This window comes from Myotis yumanensis, unplaced genomic scaffold, assembly GCF_028538775.1.
Source record: "Myotis yumanensis isolate MYYU_CA2020_CCGP unplaced genomic scaffold, mMyoYum1.0.hap1 SCAF_1, whole genome shotgun sequence".
Classification (NCBI taxonomy): domain Eukaryota; kingdom Metazoa; phylum Chordata; class Mammalia; order Chiroptera; family Vespertilionidae; genus Myotis; species Myotis yumanensis.
Genome location: NW_027223752.1, coordinates 115,759,181 through 115,784,442, shown reverse-complemented (window position 1 = coordinate 115,784,442; position 25,262 = coordinate 115,759,181). Strand labels below are relative to the sequence as shown.

Below are 25,262 nucleotides of genomic sequence, written 5' to 3'. Positions count from 1 at the left end.
AATTAATTCCCTTTTAATGTGCACGAATTTCGTGCACTGGGCTACTAGTTTAAAAATAAACAGCACCATGAACCTGGTGCCACAAACCAATACTCAGCTTCCCCCAAGTGGGACACAGGCCCCGCCACCACCCCAGAGCGATATCCCACCAAATCGAAGCCAACACTGCCAAGACCCCATGGGGCAAAATGCAGCCCATAGCCCAGCCCAGCCCTTAAATGGTGGCTATGGGTGCCGGGTAATGACGTCACATAGCAATGCCTGGCTTCCTCTCCCTAGTGACTAGCCTCCTTGGAGTTTCTTCAGCCCAGGAACCTGACTTGCTTTATAGCCTAGTGCAAACATTTTACAGTTTAACCAAATGTTTGTGAAGCGTTTTCCCATGCCTCATCTCATTTGATCCTCGCAGAAGTCCTAGAGTAAGTAGATAAGAGACTCAGTAGAATCCTATTTTCTTCTCATTAGCAAGACGTGAATAGTGATATTAAAATACTTCTTCTGCCGAACTGGTTTGGCTCAATGGATAGAGCGTCGGCCTGCGGACTCAAGGGTCCCAGGTTCGATTCCGGTCAAGGGCATGTACCTCGGTTGCCGGCACATCCCCAGTGGGGGGCGTGCAGGAGGCAGCTGATCGATGTTTCTCTATCATCGATGTTTCTAACTCTCTATCCCTCTCCCTTCTTCTCTGTAAAAAATCAATAAAATATATTTAAAAAAAATACTTCTTCTAATTAATTTCCTTTCAATGTGCACGGATCCGTGCACTGGAACACTAGTTTTCTTATAATCCTTTGTATTTCTGTGGTGTCAGTTATTACTTTTTCTGATTTTATTCATTTGGTTCCTCTCTTTCTTTTTAAGAGTCTGGGAGTTTATCAATATTTTTTAAAATATATTTTTATTGATTTCAGAGTGGAAGGGAAAGGGAGAGGGAGGGAGTGATAGAAACATCAATGATGAAAGAGTATCATTAATTGGTTGTCTCCTGCATGCCCCCTACTGGGGATTGAGCCAGAAACCAGGGCATCTGCCCTAACTAGGAATTGAACTGTGACCTCCTGGTTCGTAGGTCCATGTTCAACCACTGAGCCATGTCAGCTGGGCTTCTATCAATCTTTTTTATCTTTTCAAAGAACCAATTCTTGATGTTATTGTTCCTTTGTACTGTTTTTTAAGACTCTATTTTGTTTATTATCTTTCTGATATTTTAATATCTTTTCTTCTACTTACTTTGAGCTTTGTTATTCTTTTTTTCTAGTTCATTTAGTTGTAAGGTTAGATTATTATTTTAGATTTTTCTTGTTTCTTGAGTAAGCCTATATTGCTATGAATTTCCCTGTTAGTATTGCTGTCGCTGTGTCTCATAAATTTTTTAGTTATTGTGTTTTCATTTCTATTTGTTTCAAGCTATCTTTTTATTCTCCCTTGATAGCATTATTAACCCATTCACTGTTCAGTAGCATGTTATTTAACCTCCATGTGTTTATGTATTTTTCTTCTTGTAATCAATTTCTAGTTTCATATTATTGTGATCAGAGAAGATGCTTGACATGATTTCAATCTTCTTAAACTTACTGAGATTTGTTTTGTGGCCTAGCATGTGGTATACCCCGGAAAATCTTTCATGTACCTTTGAAAAATAAATTCTGCTGCTTTGGACAAAAAGTTCTAAAAAATATCAACTAAATATATCTGGTCTAATGTATCACTTAAGGTCACTGTTTCCTTATTGATTTTTTCCTAATGATCTATCCATTGATGTCAATGGAATGTCAAAGTCTGCTACTATTACTGTATTACTGTTGATCTCTCCTTTTATGTCCATCAATATTTGCTTTATATATTTAGGTTCTTCTGTATTGGGTACATGAATGTTTATAAGGGTTATATCTTCTTGTTAGATTACCCCTTTATCATTATGAGATGTCATTTTTTTTTTGTCTCTTGTAAGAGCTCTTCAGTCTGTGTGTGTCTCTTGATCTGAAGTGGGTCTCTTTTGGGTAGCATATGTATAGGTTCTGTTTTTTGTTTTGTTTTTCCAAATTTATTCATTCAGTCACTTTATATCTTTTATTTGGACTGTTTAATCCATTTACATATAAAGTAATTATTGATAGGTATGTAGTTATTTTCATGTTATTATTCATATTTTGATATTTTTCTCATCTTATTCTTAAAGAAGTCTATTTAATATTTTTTGTAATGCTGGTTTGGTGGTGATCAATTTCTTTAGCTTTTTCTTGTTTGTGAAGCTCTTTATCTGTCCTTTGATTCTAAATGGTACCCTTGCTAGGTAGGGTAATCTTGGTTGCAGGTCCTTGCTTTTCATCACTTTGAATATTTCTTGTCATTTCCTTCTTTCCTGCAATGTTTCTGTTGAAAAGTCAGCTGACAGTCTTATGGAGCTTCCTTGTAGATAACTAACTGCCTTTATTTGCTACTTTTAAGATTCTCTCTTTATCTTTAAACTTTGGCATTTTAATTATGATGTGTCTTGGTGTAGGGATCTTTGGGTTCATCTTGTTTGGGACTCTCTTCACTTGCTGGATTTGTATGTCTTTTTCCTTAACCAGGTTAGGGAAGTTTCAGTCATTATTTCTTCAAATAGGTTCTCAATCTCTTGTTCTCTCTCCTCTCCTTCTGGTACCCCTGTGATGAGGATGTTGATATGCCTGATGTTATAGCAGAGATCCCTTGAACTGTCCTCATTTTTTGGATTATTTTTTTCTTTCCTGATTAGGTGTTTTCTGCTTACTTGTCTTCATCACCAATTTGATATTCTACATCATATAATGTGCTCTTGATTCCCTGTTATGTATACTTCATTTAAGTTATTGTATTCTTCATTTCTGACTATTTAAAAAAATATTTTCTATCTCTTTGTGCAAGTTCTCTCACTGAGTTTGTTTATTCTCAAGTTTATTGAGCATCCTTATAACCAGTGTTTTGAACTCTGTATATGGTAGATGTTTGCTTGCATTTTTTTAGTTCTTTTTCTGGAGTTTTATTCTGTTCTTTCATTTGGGACATGTTTCTTTTTCTCCAAATTTTGGCTGCTTTTCTGTGTTTGTTTCTATGTATTATGTAGATATGCTACATCTTCCAGTTTTTTAAAAAATAATTCTTTATTATTGAAAGTATAGCATATGTCTCCTTTCCCCCACACATCTTTCAGTTGTGGCAGGGTGGCCTTATGTGGTAGTTGTCCTGTGGGGCCCAATGGCACAGTATCCCTGGTCACCTGAGCTGTGTGCTCCAAGGGTGTCCCTTATATTGGTTGTGGTTGAGCCTTGATTATTGTTAGCATGTCAGTGTGAGGGCTTGACCTTTAGGCTGACTAGCTGTGAGGACTGACTGTCTATATTGGAGGAGCTGTTGTGTGAGGAGCTGACCCCACAGAGCAAGATTCACTTTAGTGAAGCTCTGGTGTCTGCCAAGTCCACCTTTGGGTGTGCCATTTGTGGAGCTAATTGTGTGGTGGTCTGGTGTGATCTGAAGCAAAACACTGAATGTATTGGTTCTAGGACTTCTTTTGAGGGGCTCCAGTGCAGGCCACTGCCTTGCCCAGACTCGTAGGAGCTAAAAAGTGATCTGCAGTTTGTAGCTTCCTGTGCTGGACTTTGAGGTACCTGGGAGAGGTTGTGCTGTGAACCGAGACTGGCTGTTACTAGTGCCAGGCTTGGGGTCGCTTAGAAAGAGGTACAGGGCATGCTGAAGACAGCTGCTGATTGTTTTGGGCTTGTGTAACTTTGAGAGGTTTTAGGAAAATCCATAGCACGGGCCTAGGCAGGCTGCTTGTGAGGGACAGTAGTGAAAGAGGTTGGGGTTGGTGCTTAGTAGGGTGGGACAGGGCCTCAGGGAATCACCATGGTGGGGTGAACAGTGTTAATCAGGTTGATGGTAAATCAGATTTGGCACCCACCTGAGCCTGCTGTCTGGATGGAGGGGGAGCTCAGCAAAGGAGCAATGTCTTCTGCTAGCCTAGCATTTCTTTCTGGGAGAGAGCTGCCCTGAAGCCAGATAATTCATTTCCTCTCCATATGTGTCCGGTGCTTTTTGAGCTGCTTTCCCTTTGCTGGCACTTAGGGTGAGTGTTTGTGAGAGAGTGTGTTTATACTTGAACCCTTTAAAAAGACACATGAGTCTACAGCAGATCTTTATCTTACCTGGATGGAATCCCAACTGGTTTTCACAGCCAGCTATTGTGGGAATTCCTCTTCTGGCACAAGTGGTCCAGGCTGGTGTGGGACTAGAACCCCTCACTCCCAAGGGGGGACCCCTACAGCCAAGATATTCCTCCCGATTCTTAACTACCACTCCTGGGTGTGGGACCAGCCCATTCTGCTTCTGCCTATTCTGCCCATTCTCTGCCCCTTCTACCAGTCTACATGTGGCTTCTTTTTTATAGTTATAGGATTTCTGTTCAACTAGGTATTTCTCAAGGGTTGTTGTTCTATAATTTCGTTGCAACTTTGATGTGGTCATGGAAGGAGGTGAGCACAGCATTTATACCTATTCTACAATCTTGACCAGAAATCTCTTTAAAGTAAAACAACATTATGTGTGGGAGGCAAAGCACGTGTGTAGGCCACCGATTTGCAACCTCTGGATGAGAAGAGAAATGCTCAGGGAATTGGAGGGTGAGTAGGGTCAGTGTGGCCTAGGGAAGTATCTCTGGGCAAGAGAAGTTCTCAGAGTGCCCACTGGACTTCCCTGACCTATCCCTCCATACCTCCACAGCTGGGTCACCAGTGAAATCTTCCCTTCTCCACCTCACCGAAGTCGACATAGCCATCACTGCCTCCTTTAGAACTCCTCCCACAAGTAGCCTACTACTTGGCTCTGGGGAAAATTTTCCATCCTTACAGAGGTCTCCTGGGAAGGCCCTACCACTGGCCACAGTGAAACCTCACAAAAATCAGGGCCTCCGGGGCTCTTTCCGTAGTTTCTCCTCAGGCTGCCCCTCCAGTGACCTCCACCCTATACTGCCTTCTTAGGGGTAGAGCACAGGAAGGGTAGATGACTTGGCAGGTGAGCTGGCACCTGGAGACTGGGTTTCTGAGGTGCTTTTAAGAGGAGGACACCTTGCTGGACAACAATATGCGAAACATACCCACTTGGGACAGGAGGGGGAGCAGCCTAGACAGGGAACTGAGAGCCACAGGCAGGATGTGAGTTTGAGCGTTTCTGGCAGGGAGTCCATATGAACAAGCACAGTGGACAGTGGGCCTGGGGTCACCCTCCTTGATCTCCTTAGCTAGTATGGCTGGGGACAGGTACAGGGGGAGAGGCGGGTGGTGATGGTGGCTGGATCTGTAGTCTCATTCGGGCAGGCAGGTGGGCACAGTCAGGTCTCATCAGAATCTCAGCTAGCTTAACTGGGACAGGGCAGTGCAGCCAGTGTCCTCACCCTCTCTGGGAAAAGAGAGGTCAAGTGAGAATGCACTACAGGGGAAATGTTTAGCCTACTTGTAAGATACAATGACTTGCAAGGGCTTTAGCATATTTATTTTACTTACCAATGTGCAATTATGTGCTGTTCTTGTTTATTCATTACAGTGGATCCCCATTTATTGAGCTCTCTTAAATCCATTCTCTCAGCCTCAGACTAGACAGAAAACCCCACTCCTCCTCACACAGTCAAGAAGATGGAGTGGCTCTGAAGGTGCCATGGGACTCTCAAGTCCCTTATGCAGCACTCACATCTTTCCCATCATGTACCCTCTGTTTTAGCAAGGCCTCTCTGTAATCCCTGTGTGGCCACCCCAGCATTTTTGGCCCATTTCCAGGTGCCCAAGTTCTACTCCTTCGCAAATGAATTCTATTTCAGTTCCCCCATCCTCCCAGAAGCCTTTTCTAGACATTCCAGCCCAAACTAAAGCCAGTTTGGGCCAGACCAGAAAGGGGCTGAGGGCAACCTAGTCCTGCAGGCTCTGCCACAGATAGGAGAAGGGGAAAGGCCGCTGGACTCGGAGCTGTGTGGGTTGGTTGCCTAGTCAGTGCCCTGGACTCACAGGGAACTGGGGTGGGTTCTAGAAACCTGGGCCAAATGCTCCTGGGGTCCTGAGCATGGAGTTGAGGAGAGCAGGCCTGAGCCCTGGTGAGCACTGCTCAGTTGGCCAAGGGTAAATGTGGGCTCTGGAACGTCTGATAGGGTCCTAGGGCCCTGCAAGCTAGGCGTGTGGTAAGCAGAGTGAAGCCTAGATTCAGGTCTTGTTTCTGCGCAGGGGCTGTTTATTTGGGGCAGGGTACCACACCTTGCTGAGTCTCTGTTTTCTCATGTGTAAAATGGTAATCGTCTGTTATTTGGAGGGTTGTTGTAAAGTAGGTAAGATAATTTATGTGAAGTGCCTAAGGCATCAAATTGTACGTGTTCCAGAAACAGCAGCTCTTATGTAAGTATAAATAATAAATAATAACAATTCCAAATCTCCAGCTCCACCGATTTCTGTGTGCAACTTTGAACAAATTCCTTATTAGCTCATCCGCTTCCTCACCTGTAAAATAAAGATTCTGGTTCATCCATTTATTTAATAATTACTGAACAACTTATTATGTGCTGGGTGCAACTAAATCTGTCATTTAGTGTTAGCTAAAAAACGTGGCACAGTGCCTGGCATATACTGGGTGGTTAATAACTGTCAGTTTTCTTACACAAGTTCCAGCTGGGTGATGGGCGATAGATGGAGGGCGGCAGGGGATGAGGTGAGGGTCAGAGTAAGGGAATTTAGGAGGGTTAGTGGTGGATATCTGTGTCTGCCTTGAATTCCCAGCTCCCCCTGGCCCTTATCCCTTCCATTGGCAGGGTCTCACTTTGTCTCTAAGGGTGGAGGATGGTTCTGGGGTCTCCAAATAGTTCGTCCCCCTTTCTGCTCCTTGGTCCCATCAGACCTCTGTAGACTACATGGTCTGTCCCTTGCCTGTAAATGGAGACAATGAGGTCTCCTCCTTCTCAGACATTGGAGACACTGCAATGTGCCCACCTCGTTAAAGTGGTGTCAGGCTGAGGGCCTCCCCTCACTCCTCCCACTCCCAGAGTGGTCTCCTTGTCAAGCCGGCCCCCTATCTCATGCTCCTGGCTTCTTTCCCAGGGACCGCAGGCTGGACTCACCACCATCTCTGGCTTAGCAGCACTGAAGCCCCACACCTCTTTGTTTTGACTTTGCCCAGCTGCTGAGCCACACCAGGCCAGACCCTCCCAGGGGAGTTGTGTGTATGTATGTGCACAAGCAACATGAGACCTGGCACGTAGGAGGCCTGCAATAAAAGCTGATTGAATGAATTCTCCCTCTGCAAATGGAGCTCATTCATTCTGCAAACATTTATTGAATACATAATCCATTTGGTGCCAGGCTCTGTGTCAAGGGCCATCAATAGTAGCCAAGTTCTCCAAAGAATGAATGGCATTCACAGGTTTCCTGCTCCCAATACCCACATCCCACCATCTGGCTCTCGGACCCCAGCCCCTCCCACACCTCCAGAAACCAGGGCACTGTCTCCACCAGGGATATGACTATAGCATATGTTTGAGTACCAAGTCACTGAGTTTGGGATCAATCCTGGTGCCATACTTATCCTGTCTGTGCCCTTAGGCAAGTTATTAACTTCCCAGAGCTTCAGTTTCCTCATCTGGAAAACAGGTATAAATATAATTGCTTATCTCATATTTTCTGAGTGGAATAAATGCAGTAAAACATATGCTTAGGACATGCCCAGTGCATAGTAGGTGCTCAATAAACATGAGCTATTATGATTATGACCCCTCCATAGCACTGGTTGTCACAAGTCTGAACTCACAGTAGATGGTCAGCAACATAAGACTTCCTGTAAACAGGGAGATCTGATGGGACATTCTGGGTGAAGAAACCCAGAAACTGGCGAAGAGATGGTGAAGAGCAGTGAGAGACTACCTGGAGGAGCAGGTAGGTCTGGAAGAAGTCCCCAGGATGTCTGTGTCTGCCTCCAGGACAGGGAGCTCATTACTCTGAAGCAGTGTATTTTGTGCTCACCAGCTCTGATAGTCACAGTTCTTTACATAGGTGACTGCATTCTGTCTTTCAAGTCATAAAAAAACCATGGGGATCCGTGAGTGAGGCCCAGACTGATTGTGGCATATATATAAGGGCAGCCAAGTACTTTTTAGGCCTTTGAAAACCTATGCCCACTTCAATATCTACTTTCCCCTCCTCCAGGACACTCTCACACTACTGCCCCATTTGGAGCAAGTAGCCAGGTGGTGCATGCTAGCCATGGCCACATGAAATCACACAGAGGGGAGTGGAGTGGGGTCTCCCAGGAGAGGACAATGCCCTCACAGGGCTCTCTGTTTCTTCCTGGTGAAATGTGTGCTCTCTGCAGATGTCTTTTTCTTGACTGTTGTAAAGCTGTGAAACAAACAATCTTGCCACTGGAGAGCAAAAATGAGTCCCAAAGCTAGGTGTGCCCATACTTGGGCAGGGCCTGCCCTTCTTCACTGTCAGGCCATCCAGAAGGATGGAAGGACCCAGCCGGCCATCCTTCAGGGGAGCCCCTGGCATACATCTTTTGAGCCAGGGTCCTATCACTAATCAATACCACTGGCCAAGAGTTTTCCTAGGACTGAGGGAGGAGCTCAGAGCTCTTATTCTCAGGTCTGGGCAGGAACAGCTAGCCTTGACCCACTACCCTGTATTTCCACTCCAGAGGCTGCACCCTGGCTGGCTATTTAGGGCCCAAGGGGAGACCCCAACACTGCAGAGCAGGCCTCTTAGGCCCCCCTGTCTCATCCTGATAGCATCGCTGGCATTTGCTCCAAACTGGCCTACATAGTCTCTGTCTCCCCGCCCCTGGGGGCTGGACAGTACCTCTTTTGCCATGTTCTCCTGGGCGCCCATGTGTAGAGCCAGAGACCCTCCTGACAGTCCCTGGCAACCTCTGCTTTCATTAAATGTGCATCAGGGAGGCCCTGAGCAGTGATATCCTTGCACCACCATCACTACTTCCTTCCTGCTCTGAGCTATTGGAGACCAATAGCTCGTGGAGACCATCAAGCTGTGGCCCAGTTGATGGCAGTGGTTTCTTTCCCACCCCACTCAGGGATCCCAACCCTGGAAAACACTGGAATCTGAGTTGGGGTGCCACTGACCACAACACATATCCAGTGACTTGGAATTTACCAAGTCCTCATCTTGTTGAAGCCCCACAGCAGTTGGTGAGGTAGATGAACATTATCAGACCCCTTTCATAGATGAGGTAGATAGGCTCAGAGAGGCAAATGGACTTTCCCAAGATTGCACAGTTACTAGATAGCAGAGCCAGATATAGCCTGGAAACCATGTGCTCATGGGGGAAGGGGAGCGGAGGGGCACACGCTCTGTGACCCTGGGCCAGTTACTTAACTTCTCTGAATCTCAGTCTTCTTATTTGAAAAATGGGAATAGCAATAGTTCCTGTCTTGTCAGGTTACTCTGAAAATTAAATTAGATTATGCTATACAATGTATTTAGCACAGTAGCAACATGGAGATATGCTCAGTAAATGTGAGCAATGGTTGGGATTATTATCCCAATGATATTCAGACGCTGTCTCTGTACGGACCACGCCCCAGATGAAGCCTTGGTACCTCTAGGCTCCCATCTGTTTCTGTTGGTGTCATTCATGACCTGCCAAAGTGAACTCAGGGTCCCAGAGTGGAGGAGCAGCGGTAGAGCGGGGCCATTGGATTCCTTCCTGGGGCTGCCTGCCTGCTGACAGGTCAGGGGCCTATCTCTGGCCCATGGTGGCTGCTGCCTGTTTTCTCACATGGATCTCAGCAGCACTAGGGGCCCTGCTGGGGCTTTGACATAAGTCTTTGATCTCTAGAGGACAAGGCTGAGCATGGAGCCACCCCCTCAGTGATGCCACTCGGTCTCCTCCACATCATACTATTAGCCCTGGCTTTGGACACTACTTCTTGAGAGCCTGCCTCCTGCAGATGAATCCCTCCAGGACATGGTCCAGGCCAGCAGCTTGACATTTGGACACTCCCTTCAGGAGCCCTGCAATGGGAAGGAAGGGAGGAAGGTTCTAGACACACTTCCTGGGACCTAGTAGGGAAGTAGGCATCTCTGTGCCTAAGATGAGCTCTGAGAAAGCTTTGGGGCCTGTGGGGCTGGATCCTCAGCATTTTAAAATTTTATTATGACTGTGTTTGTTTAAATATATATGTGTATATATTTATAACTCTATGTACCTCCCCCTACCCAACCCCAGTCCCCTCCCGGCCCCTAGTTTTTCCCTTTGGCTTTCTGTCTGGAGGCTGTGTAGGGAAGCACTGTCTGTGTGCTCTTGTCTGACACCGTTTGGGTGCTGCTGTTCCTCATGATCCTTCGTGTCTGCTCGGGGGCCAAGGTGGGGCCTGAGCATCGGCCAGTCAGTGGAGAGCGCCTTGGCTTGTTGGGGGCCAGGGAGGTCTTGAGGGGGCCCACATGGGCCTCTGTATGGGGAGGCTCTGGGGACAGGCTCGCCTCCTCCTCTGCCGCCGCCTCCTCACCATCCCCCTCTTCATCATCACAGCACAAAGCATGGTAGAGCACTTTGTCGCTGAAGCGCACTCTCTCCCGTGTGCCTGGGGTCCGCTGGGGAAGTTGCCCCTTGAGAGGGCCAGTGCTGAAGGCCTCCTCACTGGAGGAGTCTGGGGTCTCCACCCGTGGCCCATTAGGAATGGGCATGCCACCGTTCATGTGTCGGTAGTCAGAACCAGCCCCTGGTCGTGTTGACTCGGTGGCGTCCATGGAATCTGAAGGGGTAGAGACATCCAGGAAGGAGCAGAACTCCCAGCTGTCTGAGAGGATGTCAGCTGTTGTGAAGTCCAGGTGGCCCAGGTCAAAGGGGCCACCTACACCGGCCTTGTCGCTGCTGGAGGTACTGCTCACAGTGGCCGTGGTCCAGTCATCTGGCTCCAGTTCAAAATCGAAGTCTGAGGTTAACTTATCTATCTGGCTCACCACCTGTCCAGAGAAGGGCAGAAGCATTAGAGTGGCCAGGCCAGACCTGGCATCACTTAGGTGTGAGCATGTGCCCCCCCCCCCCGCCCACCACCCCGTGACATCCCCCCTGCTAATGTCCCTACAGGATGGAGACTGGACTTGAGGTCACAGGCTTATTTGCTCTGTGGAGGCCCAAACTGGACCAGGGTGAACAGAGCTTGTTTTCCATTCCTCAGTCTCTTGGGTGGAGGAGGGGCTATCTTCCAGCCTGTATACCATCCATTCACGTACCCCTCTCCCCATAGCCAGCTGCTGTCTGGAGCAGGAGAGGGGGTGTTTATAGGCTCTGGTGCTCAGAGCTTCATCTTCCTATGACTGAGAGTGGCTATTTAAAGAGGGTGGTTACCAGATAAAAGGATTAGTGTAGTAAAGGTTAAAGGGGGCCAAGTATATAGTAATGGAAGGTGATTTGACTTTGGGTGGGGGTACACAATGTAATATACAGATCATGTATCATAGAAATGTACATCTGAAACCTATGACCCTATTGACCAGCATCACCCCAATAAATTTAATCAGAAAATGAAATCTATTATACTAATAAAAGGGTAATATGCTAATTAGACCGGGAGACCTTCTGGGAGACCTTCCAGACGTCTTTCCGGACAAAGCCATGGTGGCGGGGCTGAGGCAGAGGTGGTTAAGGGCAATCAGGCTGGCAGGGGAGGGCAGTTGGGGACGAGCAGGCCGGCAGGGGGGACAGTTGGGGGAGATCAGGCCAGCAGGGGTGGGGGCAGTTGGGGGCGATCAGGCCGGCAGGCAGGAGAGCATTTAGGAGCCAGCGGTCCCAGATTGCGAAAGGGATGTTCAACTGCCGGTTTAGGCCCAATCCTACAGGACATCCCCCAAGGGGTCCCAGACTGGAGAGGGTGCAGGCCGGGCTGAGGAACATCCCCTCCCATGCACAAATTTCATGCACCAGGCCACTAGAGGGCTGAGAGACTCCAGCAAATCTACTTAGTAGAGACGTGAGAAAATGATATGAAGTGACCATGAGGAAGCATCCTGGGCCAGCCTGTACAGCTGGTCAGTGACTGTCCCTCAAGGGTCTCCATCACTCCACCTCTGCCCCCCAGAGCCTTCTCCCTCCTTCCTCTCCCTGGCCTCTGATGACTGGAGATCAATCCTGGCTTGTTGGGGAATGAATAAAACAAGCATTATTTGATAAGCAATAAAAAACCCATCCATCCTGGGCCCAGAGGTGCCTGTTAAATGCACTTGGGATGGGAGGGGGGACAGTTCAGCTGCAAGGTCACTGCAACCTGTCCACCCCAAGAAGACTAAAGCTCTGACTCCATGCAGGCAGCCCAGCCTCAGGACATCCCCTGACCTTGGCCACTGTCAGCACATGAGTCAGGGATGATGATAGGGAAAGGAGAATCAAGAGGAGGAGAGAGTCTTCAGGCCAAAAACAAAAATAGCAAAATATCAAAAGCAAAGTGGAGGAACCAAGAGACCCAGAGACAAAGGCATATGCAGTGAGTCACCAAGCCCAGGGCCCCTCCCGGTGTTCTTACCTGGAGTCAGATCAGCCAGTTAATTGATTACCTAATCAACAAAACTTTACTGAGGACCACAGCTATCCAGGGATGTGCTAGGTATTTGGTGAGGAGTGGGGGTGAGCAGTGCCCCACAGCAAAAGAAGAAAGCAAAGATAAAACTGAGGCATGCCGAAACCGGTTTGGCTCAGTGGATTGAGCGTTGGCCTGCGGACTGAAAGGTCCCGGGTTCGATTCCGGTCAAGGGCATGTACCTGGGTTGCGGGCACATCCCCAGTGGGAGATGTGCAGGAGGCAGCTGATCGATGTTTCTCTCTCATCGATGTTTCTAACTCTCTATCTCTCTCCCTTCCTCTCTGTAAAAAGTCAATAAAATATATTTTAAAAAAAACCAAACAAAAACAAACAAACAAAAAAAAACTGAGGCGTCAAGAGGAGTCTGGGTCACTGGGACGTCTGCTTGGTTAGGGGGTCAGGAGACCCCACGCAGGTGACCTGGTCAATTTCCCACTTAGGTCTCAGTTTCTCAATCTGTAAGTGGGGAGTTGGGTGAACTGGTTTATCTCCAAGGTTCCTTTCATCGCTGTGATTCTAGGAAAGGGTTCTGTGGGGCATTGGCGATAAAAGTGACATTATCTCCCATCTCTGCGCACCTACTATGTGTCAGACTTTCCATCCATGAGATCATCATCTTCTGAGATCATAGATAATGGGCCTGAGGGACCAGTCACTGGGGAAGCTGAGATTACTGCCTTTGCCACACCCCTGCAAGACTGCACACTGCTCCAAGTGCTACTGTGATTTCTGGGCTTGAGTAGGCAATGGGCAAAGGGCTCTATCCTCCAATCTGGCCACCTCTTCTGATGTCTCTGACTCCAATGAATCCCCCTAACACAGAGAAGGTCACATCCCCCAGAAGTCCTTGCTCAACCCAATCCACATCTGCGGGCTGGTAGGAACCCTGGCCTCAGACTGGAATGTGTAACAGCCCACTCTCCAGAGTTTCTGATTTTGTAGGTTCTGGGTAAGGTTTGAGAAAGTGTAGATCTAACAGGCTTCCTTGTGCTGCTGCTGTTGGTCTGAGGACAAACTTTGAGAACCACTGACCTAGGGTCCTGGTATTTAAGCTGATGAAGGGCATTGCTGGCTTCAGGAGTGGCCTTGTACCTCTGGGCAGCCACATCCTCCAATTAGACTCCCCAGAGCAAGCTAGATGCTGATAGTCTGCTGCTGAATAAGAGAAGGCAACACTAGCAGGAATCTGGAGTTAAATTTCTTGGCTGTCATGGCACAGATTTGGCTGAGGCTAGGCCAGGCCCAGAAGCTGGGCTCCTAACATCCTGTGAGGAAGATCCAGGGAGCACAGGGCAGGATTCCTGAAGCCTTCAGGCCTGAACATACTCCCCCCATCCAAGAGGCCCTTCTCAGATGGCCTTCACATTCAGGCCCTTCCTCTCCTCCCTTAGAACACCCTCTCTGGTTCCACCTTGGGGGTGTGGAGGGTAGTAAATGAGGGAGGCCTGGATTCAAGTCTCAAGTGTGGCTTTCCTGTTTCCAGTCTCATTTTCCTCCCCTGTAAAGTGGGATGATGCTCTTCTCCTCACCCAGTTGGTGGGGATTTAATAGATATGAATGTGCATTAAACTGCAGAGTCAGCACATCCAAGCATCTAAGAACCTGGGCTCTGGAGCCACACCTAGGGTCCAACCCTGGCATCACAACTTACTAGCTTTATGACCTTAGCCAGGTTGCTCAATGTCTCTGTGTGTAAGTATCTTCAGCCAAGGAGAATCCTAGTAGTACCTACTTGTTAGGTTGTTGTGACTATTTAATGACTTGATGCACAGAAAGCATGTAAAACAATACCCATCATGGACCATTGAGAGCCAACACGTAACCAGGCACCAGGCCCAAGAGCTGATGGGAGCGTTTTTCACCAAAAGAATGACACTCTGATGGGGACGTTTCCAGTACCCATCGCAGAATAATGGGACATGTTGGGCCTTTCAAACCCCAGCACCTGGGTGGCACCTATGTTCCATGAAGTAGGGCTATTTCCAGATGGAAACAGAAGAGGTTCTAAAAGCCAAATGGTTGAGGCTCACAGGCAAATCTGGCTCAGGTCTTTAGGTGGGATAGGTCAAACATACTTGATAAATGACATAAGTAAGAATCAGAAAGGGAAGTGAGATGCCCAGGGTACTCAGACTGTATGCAGAGCCTGGTCAAGCCTGTCCTTGGTGCCTCTCATTTCATGGGGCCAATGGGAGGGCAGGTGTGGGGCACGCCCCATGCAACCTGCCTCTCTGTTTGGATGTCTTGAAATCTGTAATTTCTGCCTGCGATTTAATAATCATTTTGCCTGCATGTAACTTGAGATCGTCTTAGAGTACAGGCAAAATAATTATATACACAGGATAAAAGAGGGGGAGAGGGGGAATGGAGAGAGAAATGAAACCATAAAAATCACAGAATCCTACAACCTCAAAGCCAGAAGGGATTGGAGACACTGTTGAGTCCATCCTTCTTACTGTGTTTACTGATAGGGAAACTGAGACTATAATGAGCTGAGACCAGAAGTCAGGAGTCCTGACTCCTGGGTCTGATCTTTTAAGAACATGAATTACCTGCTCAAGAGGGAACACTTGAGAGAAGGGCAGGGTTGAGGGCTGAGACAGAATCCCCCGGGGGGCCCAGGTCCTGACTCAGCCTCCGTCCTGGTCACAGCTTTGGCTCCCCTCATCTGAACAACTGCATCCACACTCATCTAGTGCATCCAGGGAACTTTCCAAAAAACCAACAGGACCTCTACTTCCAGCACTCCTGTGCTCCCCAAACTCCTGGACCTCCAAACACCACCCCACACCAAATGTGGCTAAGTGCCCTTTGCTCTCTACCCTACCAGGCCTGCCTCCTTACCACACCTACACACTTACGCTCTGAGCTCACTTCTGCCTCTGGGCCTCACCCGAAAGCCTCACACCGTTCTTACTCACTCTATCTCACTTCCATACGGAAGTCCTCCTTGATCCCCAATTGAGGACAGGTTTCCTATGAAAGGCTCTCAAAGCACCTCATACCTTTCCTTAAAATATTATCTAGTATTTATCACTGCTACAATGTTTTGAGCATATAGGTTATAATGTGGTGATATCTTCTCCCCACAAGGAGTGGGCCTGGAAATGCATCCCCACCATGCACCCCCAGTTTGGCAGAGATTGGTACACTCTTTACAATACAGCCATTGAATGAATAGACAAGTTGAGACATCTTAATAAAAATTGCTGGGGGGTTCTTTTCTGAGAAAATGCTCCATGGTCCTGGACACCACAATACTACCTGCCCCAGCCCTAGCTGCCTCTCCAAGAAAAGCATGGATGTGTTCCATAAAACCCTAGAGCAGTGATGGCGAACCTTTTGAGCTCGGCGTGTCAGCATTTTGAAAAACCCTAACTTAACTCTGGTGCCGTGTCACATATAGAAATTTTTTTGATATTTGCATCCATAGTAAAACAAAGACTTATATTTTTGATATTTATATATTTAAATGCCATTTAACAAAGAAAAATCAACCAAAAAAATGAGTTCGCATGTCACCTCTGACACGCATGTCATAGGTCCGTCATCACTGCGTAGTGTCAGGACTGAGGACTGGGAGTCCCACAACCTCTATCTCCTGTCCTCCCCCTCACCTCTGGCCCCTCACTTTTCTTGACAAGTTGCTACCTCCTTCCCTCCCGCCTAGCTCCCTGGGCAGCTGGTTATATAACTAGGGATTCTGCATTATTTATGACCACTGATTACTTTTTAATTCTGTGATTACGTTATTTGTCTTCCTGGGGGCTGTGGCGTTGGGGAGGGGGAGAGAGGTGACTGTGATTCATGGCTCTCATCCTGCAATTTGGCCTAATTGGCCCCAGAGCTTCGTGAAACTGTCTGGAGGAGGAGAATGTAAAGGGAAAAGGGTGGCGAGAAAAAAAAAAAAAAGAAGAAAAAATCCGCACAGTTCTTGCTGAGCTGTGGGTGATGGAGCTGACCCACTTTGGCACAGCTCTGTGGTCCCCAGCCTCTCCTGCTCCAGCTGCTTCCTGGCTGGGCCACATTTATCTCCTGCTGTATGACCCACGGCTCTACCTGGCGACCTCATATACAGCACCTTGCCGATGGGACAGCACAACTGCATGGGCCTGATCCCCAAGAAAATCAGGTGGGGGGGTCTTCACTGCCACTCCAGGCTGCAAAAGGGTTTTGCCCACCCCTCCATCTTCCAGAGGTGTTCAGGCCAAGGTGGGCAACTGTGCCCTTAAGTTATATCCTACCCAATAGCCAGTGATGATGTGAGGGATACTAGTGATCAACACAGGAACATTTTGAGCCCCATGCTGAATGACATCTTGGGGAGAGGGTAACCAAGGAGGAGGCCAAGTACCTACTCAAGGTAAGCTCAACATTTGGGGGGCGAAGAACAAGGTCCTATACCCCTGCCCTTGTGGGCTCCCAACTAGTAGGGAACAGGGAGAACAGTGGGGAGGCAGATTCCCACCCAGAAACACAATGAGATTCCTGGGGAACGTGTGGGATTCTCACAGGACAAAATCCAAATTCTGTACTGTGGCCTGCATGCCCTGTGTGCCCTGGCATCCTGCTCTCCATCTCCTAGTTCCCTCCACTCCAACTGCATCAGCTTCCTTGCTGATCCTGACCATGGCAAGCACACTTCCTCCTCAGGACCTGCTGCTCCCCCTGCTTGGAGACTCATTTCCAGATATCCATTTGACTTGTATGTATTTTCACTTCCTTTGGGTCTTTGTTCAAACACCATCTCATTGGAGACCTGTTTCCCAACCCCATCACCAACCCCTTGCCTCCGCCAGAAGAGGGTAGGACTGCCTGCTGCAGGGCCCTGGGCCTGACCTCCCTGATCATGGCTAAGATGCCAGTGTGACTCCAAAAGAACAAGGGCTCACACAGAGCTGAGGAGCAGGCTAGTGCTAGAACAGTTCATCAGTAATATCTAACAGATATGGAGCTAGTTTTGTGCCCATTGCTGTGTGAAGTACATTGTATATAATATCACATTTAATCCTCACAACCACCGTAGAGCTGGTGAGGGTGAGAAGGCATACTATTCTGTATCCTCATTTTAGAGATGCAAAACAAAAGCACAGAGAGGTAAAGTAACTTTCCTAAGTTCACACAGCTAGGAAGGTGGTGGAGAACATATGTGAACTAGAGACATCTGGCTGCAAAGCCCAAGCTCAGCCCGTAGGCTGTGCTGCTTCTCCAAATTTTGATCCACAGAATTCTGAGGAGCTTAGAGAGCCTGCTGGGATTGGCCTGGCACCTGGAGTACTAGGGACCTAGGAGAAATGAAGGCTAGTTAATGATTGACTGTCACATCCTCTGCAGCACAATTTTTGCTTTCAAGACACTTTTACATTTCTCACCTCACTTAGTCCATAAAACTATTTTTCCCACCCATGGGACAGAACTTGCCCCCTATCCCTTGGGGAGAGCCAGGAGTTTGGGAGAACAGGAGAGGTATGGGAGAGGGAACGCCAAATTCTTCAGGGGTATGAGTAGGTGTTGGTACCCCAATACATCCTTGTAAGATCACTCTGAGGTGTGAATTATCATCATTCCCATTTTAGAGATGAGCAGACTGAGGCTCGGGGGCCTGGGGAGCAGTGCTGTAGTGTTTCTCATCTTTCTATGATGCTCAAGAAGTGAGGAGGCTCTGCTATGATCCATGGTATGTGGGGAAGGGAGCAGCAGATGGAGAAGGATAGCAGAGGGGCTATAGCTAAGCCCTTCCTCTCTGCTGGCCTTCCTCCCTCATCAAGCACCCTGTGCTGCCCTCTGGCAGTCTTGGATGTAAATCTTGGCTTCACATCTAAGTGCTTCACCCTCCTGAGACCAGAACTCAGTTGGTGAACTCTGTGCTGGTGCTGCCTAAAGAGTGGAGTGTGATAAGAGAACCCTCGCAACCTTGGGCCTACCCATGCCCCCACTGAAAAATGCCACCCAAAGTGACTGAGAAGGAGAGCCAGGCAGATCCATTGGAGGATCAAGAGCCAAGCTTACAGGTTCCTGGTGGTGGGGGTGGGCTGGGTGGGTGCAAACCTTTATCTCAAACCAGGACCTGGCACCCTAAGCGGTAACCCCATTCCTGACAAACCCCATCTCCTAGGAATAGCATCTCCTCTTCTGCCTGGGCCTCTGTAGGCCTCACCTGCCTTCCCCAACACTCCTCTCTGCCCATCACCCCATCTCTAGACCCTGCCTAGGAGATGGGGAAGCTCTGAGACCTGCCCCCCCCCACTCCCAGCTGGGTGCCATTGGCAGTGGGCAGGTGGTGGCATACGGGGTAGATTCTGGTTGCCATAGCAACCTGCCAGAGTCTTGGGTGGAGGCACATGGCCTATTGCGGGTATGGGGGGAGGGGACTCATCTTTCTCTGTCCTGGCTCAGGCCTCTGGGTTGCACAGCCCGTGAACCTGAAGCTCTGCTGTTCAGAACATGGGAACAGGTGAGTGTGTGTGCTGAGAAGAGAGGGAGAGGCTATCTCAAAGATCTGCAAGTAAATCCTAATGCTTCTGATCTTCCCGCCTCACTCCCTAAAGGGCACCCCTTCGGAGTATCACAGAAAGAGCATAAGATCTCACGTCTAGAAGGTCCCTAACAAAATGGAATGAGGTTACTCATTAGCCCACCTGCTGAAGCCCCAGAGCAGGAATCAGGACCTGAGTTCTACTGAGTACCCCTGGTAGGCTCTGTGACCTTCATCAAGCCCCTATCCCTCTCTGGGCCTCAACTTCTTCAACAGTAAATGAATAGGGATGGTCGGGATGACCTGTGTGATGCCTTCAAGCTCTGGATGGCTCTGCTGGGAGTGGGAGTGGGTTGGGGGTGGGGATGGGAAGAACAGATGCCTGCAAGATGCTCAGCTGGTCATTTGGGAATAGGCTCTGTACTATATCAAAACTCACCCCCAGGCTTAGAGTCCATCCTGGTTCTTTCTGGGTAGGCCTGCTGAGGCATAGGTCCCATGCCCCTGCTCAAGACAGAGACTCTGGACAGTTCCCATGACTCTGATGGAACCACAGAACATATGAAATAGATGGGGGGTGGGGAGGCATGAGGTGGGAATGGTAGTCCTTCGGAACAATGAGGTTGAGGGAGGAGGAGTTACTCATAGGCAATGACCACTAAACTGCATTCCCCAGAGATGTTCAGCCCACACCCTGGCCAGCCCAGTTCGCACCACACCTCTCTCTACCTGTAGCAACAGCCATTCCTGCCTCCTGAGGAAGGACTTCCTGGCAGGCTCCATGAGGCTGACTGGGCAGAGAGGCTGCCTGCCCAACCTTAGTTCCTGGCCCGAATCTCCATTCTGAAGATTCAAACACCCCCTGCTCCTTGGCTCTTGGGCCAGGCTAGAAGACCACTTTGCCAGTCTGGAGTTGGTACCCACCATCACCTCCTCTTCTCAATCTTTCTAGAGCCCCCATCTCCCTGCACATCTGGCTGGGAGAGCCTGAACCCATAACTCCAATTCAATCACTCTCCCTGCCATCTCTGCAGGGGCCCTGGTTACAAGGAGTTGAAATTTGCCTAAAGCCCACCTGGCTGGCATAATGGTACTCAGTGGGAAAATTCAGGCCAGTGGCTCAGAACCCTGGTCATGCATTTTAGGCTCCAACACAGCCCAGGGGGCAGGGCTAAGGACATGTGTACTTCATTACCTGAGCAATGTGGGAAGCGGTAATGAGGGACACACATCCTAGGCTCTCTGGGTGACTTTTCAATCTTGGCCAAAAATGTTCAGAACTACGGGATGGGGATACATCCCTGTAGAGGAGATTCCTGCCCCTGCCAATGTACACAGGGACTCTTATACCCACTAGCAGCCCCCTAGTCTCATTCCCACCTCAGGGCAGGGAGGAACTAATTTTTTTGGGATCAAGGGTTCTGTAATATCTGGGGAATGGTCCAAGCAGTGGGGACTGCCTCATTAAGTCATCTACACTCTCCCAGAGCCCCTTGTGACCAGCAGATGGTGGGGGTCAAAGGTCAGCTTAGGCTCCAGGAGAGGTTATTGTGGAACTCAGTCCTTATTGGCCATCTTGGCAGCCAAGTCGTAACCACAGAGCCATGGGCCCATTACATGCTGTCCAAATGCTCTCTGCAACACTGAGGCCCGCCCTGCCCTGGGCTATTATAAGATTTTTAGCAGAGCAGACTTGGGGAAAGGAGAACAAGATGGAGGTACCCAGCAGAGTGGCACACATGCAGACAGCTTTGGGCACACACACACACACACACAAACATACATGCCAGAGTGTGTTTTTGTGCCAGGCCCAGGAAAACTGGTTTAGGGTCCGTCTGGCCCCTCACTCACCTCCCTGAGCTCCTTGGCCACCTCCTTGAGCTCCCGTAGGATGCCCTCCAGCTGCCCGATGACCATCTTCATGCGCTGTCGAATCCGCTCACGTTCGCCACCACTGCTGGGGTCGTCACTGGGCTGCCCGAGGTCCGGGGTGCCCCGAATGTTCATCCTTCACCACGTGGCTGCAGGCCTGCCCATACTCCCCCCAGCCAGGCACACACTGCGTCTGCCTCCACAGAGCCCCCCTCAGCCAGGCAGAGCTCCACATCTTAACGGCCCCCCAGCCCACGCTGGCCCTGGGTGGCCCTCACCCAGCCCCTGACTCCTGCCACCCCGCCTTTGCCTCTGGATGGGGAATGGGACACCCAGAAGGAGACAGAATCTGACACAGGGGGTCAAGATGAGGACATAGAAGGGCAGGGGAGGGGTCTTGGATCTCAGGAGCCCTTCAGGACTTGAAGTGCCTATAGGTGTGCTGGGCTGATGTCTGGATGAGCCTGGACACAGAAGCAGGGGGATGACTCTGCAGGGACTAAGGGTAAGAGATGCCCTTGGGATTGGGGAAGGCAGCACAATCCCCTCACGACTCTTGGGCAGTTGCAAAGGCAGAGGTCTCTGGTTGCAAGTGACACCTGCAGAAGGACTGTGGCTGGGGTCTTCCAGATGTGGAGGGGGCTCCAGATGTGAACAGCTCTGGGAAGGGAGCTGGACGGAGGAGAGCAGACCCCTGCAGAGAGAAGCCTGGCATCAGCCCTCCCAGGCTGCAGCACCAGCCGGCAATGCTGCTGCCTCCATCCTCTCCACAGCCGGGCACCCTTCCTCGCTGGGGAGTTAATGTTTTTCTTTGTGGGGAGGGGTGGTGGAGGCAGATGGTCTACAGCACAGTCCCTCTTTGGGAAGAAAAAGAGGGAGCCCCCGCTTTAGAGGCAGAAGTCCTCAGCCTGCGATGGGGCACCGAGCACCAGGTCCCCCCAAACACCCCTCCCCAGCCAGGCCTTGCCCTGGAGGTTCACCAGAGGGTCTCTCCAGTCTTCTGTCCTCCCTCGTAGTGCCCCCAGGGTGCCCTCGTTCCCAGCAGACCCTCCCTTTCCCAGCCCAGCCTTCCCTTAGAATCCCCGGACTCACCGAGGGTGGGGGCACCGGCCTGCCTTCCGAGTAGCGTGGGGGCCAAGCCCCAAGATGAGGTTGGGGGGCCCCCCAGGCTCCCTAGGGCGGGCTTCTCTCTCTGGACCCTTCGGCCCCTGGCCTCAGGGAGGTCCTCAGAGCCGCCCCGGGAGACATCTGGGCGGTGGGAGGGGCGGGGCCTCTGCGCTCCCTGACCGGGGGCAGGAAAAATGTCCCCCAACCCCCGCCAGGCGCCGGGTGGGGCCTGGGCGAGAAGGGTCTGGTGGGTCTGGGGCTCTCAGGCCACAGGTGACCCGGGCGTAGGGCGTCCCGGTGCGTGAGCCGAAGTAGCTGGGATCGGAGGGCGCCGGGATCCCCTCAGCCCGCGCCCGGCATCCCCCGGGCTCGGCACGGTCCAGGCTTCGCTCGGTCCAGTCCAGACGGAATGAGCGGGCACCGCTGGGTGCCCCGGACGCACTCAGCCCGGACCCAGGATGTCCGCGCTTCCGCACCCGCGGCGTCCCGAGCGGTCGCGAGGGTCGGAGCAGCCCAGCCCCGCGCTCGGCCGGCGGCCAGAGAGAGCGCTGCCGCCGCTCATCCACGGTCGGAAAGGCCGGGGGAGGCGGCGTCGGCCGCGGGGCTGGTCCCCGCCGGGCCCGGCCAGGAGCGCGCAGGCGGGGGACCCGGCCCGGCTGGTTCGGCAGCCCGGGCGCGGGCGGGAGCGGCGCGAGGCGGAGGAGAGGAGGCGACACGAATGGGAGGAGAAGGCGCGGCGAGGGGCGGGCGGGGAGGCGCGCGGCGGCCCGGCCGGCAGGGAGCACCGGGTTCGCAGCCCGTGCCCAGGGGCCACCCCCTCCCGCCGGCTCCCACCCCGCTGGCCGCCTCGCCAGCCCCCGGCGCCGGGCCGCTGCCGGCTGGGCACACAGGCGCCGCCCGGGGCTGGGCCTCCCTCCGCGGCCTCGCCCTGACCCGACCCGCCGGGCTCCGCGGGCCTGGGCCCGCTCCTCGAGGGCCGCCCCGCGCCTCCCGCGCCCGGCCGCCTCCCTCCCCCCGCCGGCTGGCCGCCCGGGCGGGCGCTGCTCCCACCAAGACCCCGGGCTCCGCGGCTCCGCGCGCTCGGCGCCGGCAGCGAAGGGCCGCCCCGCGCGGGGAGGGAGCTTTTAAAGCGACACACACGCCTCCCAGTGCCGAGCGCGAGCGCGGAGCGGGGTTCTCGCCACCCCGGTGGTGGGGAGATGGGGCTGGAGGCGGACTAGCCCGGCTGGATTCCGCTGAGCTCGGGGCACCGAGGGACAGCAGGCTAAGGCTACGGACTTGGCTCTTTCCCACCTTTCCAGACACCCCCATTGCCCCTTCCCCCACCGCCATGCACCCCTCGCTTCTCCTTTGGCTAAGTTTCCCGCATCCAGACCCTTGCCTTCTAGCACACCTCAAACTACCCCAGACATGACCTTAAATCAGATTAATCCAGGAAACAAAATATGGGCAACTTTTACTGAGCACCTACGGCGAGCCAAGCTCTGGGCTGGAGGGCTGGGAATCGGAGGCTCCGCAGATGACAGGTGTGCGTTAGACATAGGTCACTTTGTTCCGTTATTCAACTACTCACTCAACATTTATTCAGCACCTCTGTGTACCAGACCCCATATACTAGACTCTGGGGCACAGGAAGGAAAAAGCAATATTTTAGGAAGCTCACAGCTCCTGGGGGAACACTCGGGAGTAAACTCAAGGGTGGTAAACAGGACAAAATCAAGTTCTAGAAGCATGTGGTGAGTGGCAGGGAGGGCAGGGAGAGCGGGGAGCAGCCCAGGCCTGGGCTGGCAGCCTCTCCTGGGAGGCAACCCTGAGCTGTAGGAGCTAGCCAGGTGACAGTCAGTGTGAGGGAGGCGGGGCTGGGCTGAACGTTCCAGGCAGTGAAGAGGAGGACCAGCAGGGCTCAGGTGCAGAAGTGAGGGGAGTGTCAACTGTGGCCTTTTAGAAATACCGTTTTGACAGCTCTAGAGGAAGAACGATCCTGGAGAGACTCGGAGCCCATGGTTAGAGCTTGGATTTTATTCTGGACAGAGGAACCCAGAAGATTTTTCAGGGGTGTTGTGTTGGTGGATCTGAGGTAGACCGAAGGGAGGAGACCAGTTAGGAGGCTGTTATTGGAATGGAGCTGAGAGAGGAAGGACTAGGATGGCAGCAGGGATAGAGGGGAGGGGATGCTTTGAGAAATAATTTAGAAGAACATGACTTGGTTGAACTTTAAGAGGAAGGGAGAGTCCAGGAGGACCCTGACTTATAGCGTGGGTGCCTGAGTAGATGGTTGCACCACCAATTGTGTTAGAGAACAGAGGGGAAGAACAGGTCTTGGGTGAGGAAGAGGAGTCCAATTTGGAACAGGTGGAGATATCCTGAAGACATGAGTATATGGGTCTATGGCTGGCCTGAGAGTTTTTGTTTGTTTATTTATTTTGTTTTTAATCATCATTAGAGGGGATGAGATTGAGCAGAAATAAAAAAGTGGCAGGTCCAGGCAAGTCTTGGGAAAGAGTCCCCGAATGAGATGAACAGGGACTGTCAGGGAGGTAGGAGAACAGAAGTGTGCAGGCCCAGGAGGGAAGCATGTGCTCAGCAGTGCCGAAGGCTGCAGCGAGCAGTTGTGACAGAAGGAATGGAAAGTGTCCGTAGGAGGCCACTGGTGATGTGGCAGGGGCAGGTTTTTGTGGGGGAAGGGAAGGAAGGTGGCAGGAGCTAAACTGTTGGACATTGAGGGGTGAGTGCTTGGTGAGGAGCAGGAGTGAATACAGGTGATACTGTTAAAAGTTCAAACAGGGTTGTAGATATCTTGAACTAGAGGTGAATGAGGGTCCAAGGGAGATGGGGCTGGATGATGATTTGAGGCTGGCCCATGGGGAACTTGAACTCTAAGGACAGAGATCATTGTGCTTCCATCACCATCCAAATTCAGAACGCTTCCTCATGAAAAGCTGAACTCTGGGGGATCCAAGATGGCGGGACAACAGGCTGCAAGATAGTGTGTGAGTGAGAGAGCGAAAGGAGAGTGTGTGGACTGGGGTAGTGTCTGTATTCGTGAGTGAGGGACTATATTCCACAGGACTGTTGGGGACTGGCAAACCATGCTCCCCTGGCAGCCTCTACCACCCCTGAAATCTCTCCCAGAGCAGCCGGCTCTGCCACAGAGACCGTGCCGTCTTGAAGGGGAGAGTGGCTGTGATGGGAAGCCCAGCCTCACCTTCAACCAGGGAGACTTCTGAT

General features: G+C 50.9%; 1 protein-coding gene across 1 annotated transcript; it reads right to left on the bottom strand.

The window, feature by feature from the left end:
• Positions 1-7,294: 7,294 nt before the first annotated feature.
• On the bottom strand, positions 7,295-23,083 carry INSYN1 (inhibitory synaptic factor 1). The gene is made up of 3 exons (XM_070430616.1): positions 22,020-23,083; positions 20,907-21,621; positions 7,295-10,967 (listed from the first exon to the last, which is right to left on the bottom strand). The coding sequence occupies exons 2-3, from the start codon at positions 21,060-21,062 to the stop codon at positions 10,245-10,247; spliced, it is 879 nt and encodes a 292-aa protein (XP_070286717.1). The 5' UTR covers positions 21,063-21,621; positions 22,020-23,083; the 3' UTR covers positions 7,295-10,244.
• Between the last annotated feature and the right edge of the window lie 2,179 nt (positions 23,084-25,262).

What these genes read in the sequence shown, in the direction of transcription:
- INSYN1 (XM_070430616.1), bottom strand. Translation starts at nt 21,062, where the DNA reads ATGAACATTCGGGGCACCCCGGACCTCGGGCAGCCCAGTGACGACCCC. An exon ending in TGGCCAAGGAGCTCAGGGAG is followed by an intron (nt 10,968 to 20,906) that starts GTGAGTGAGGGG and finishes TTCTCTGGACAG; the next exon opens with GTGGTGAGCCAGATAGATAA.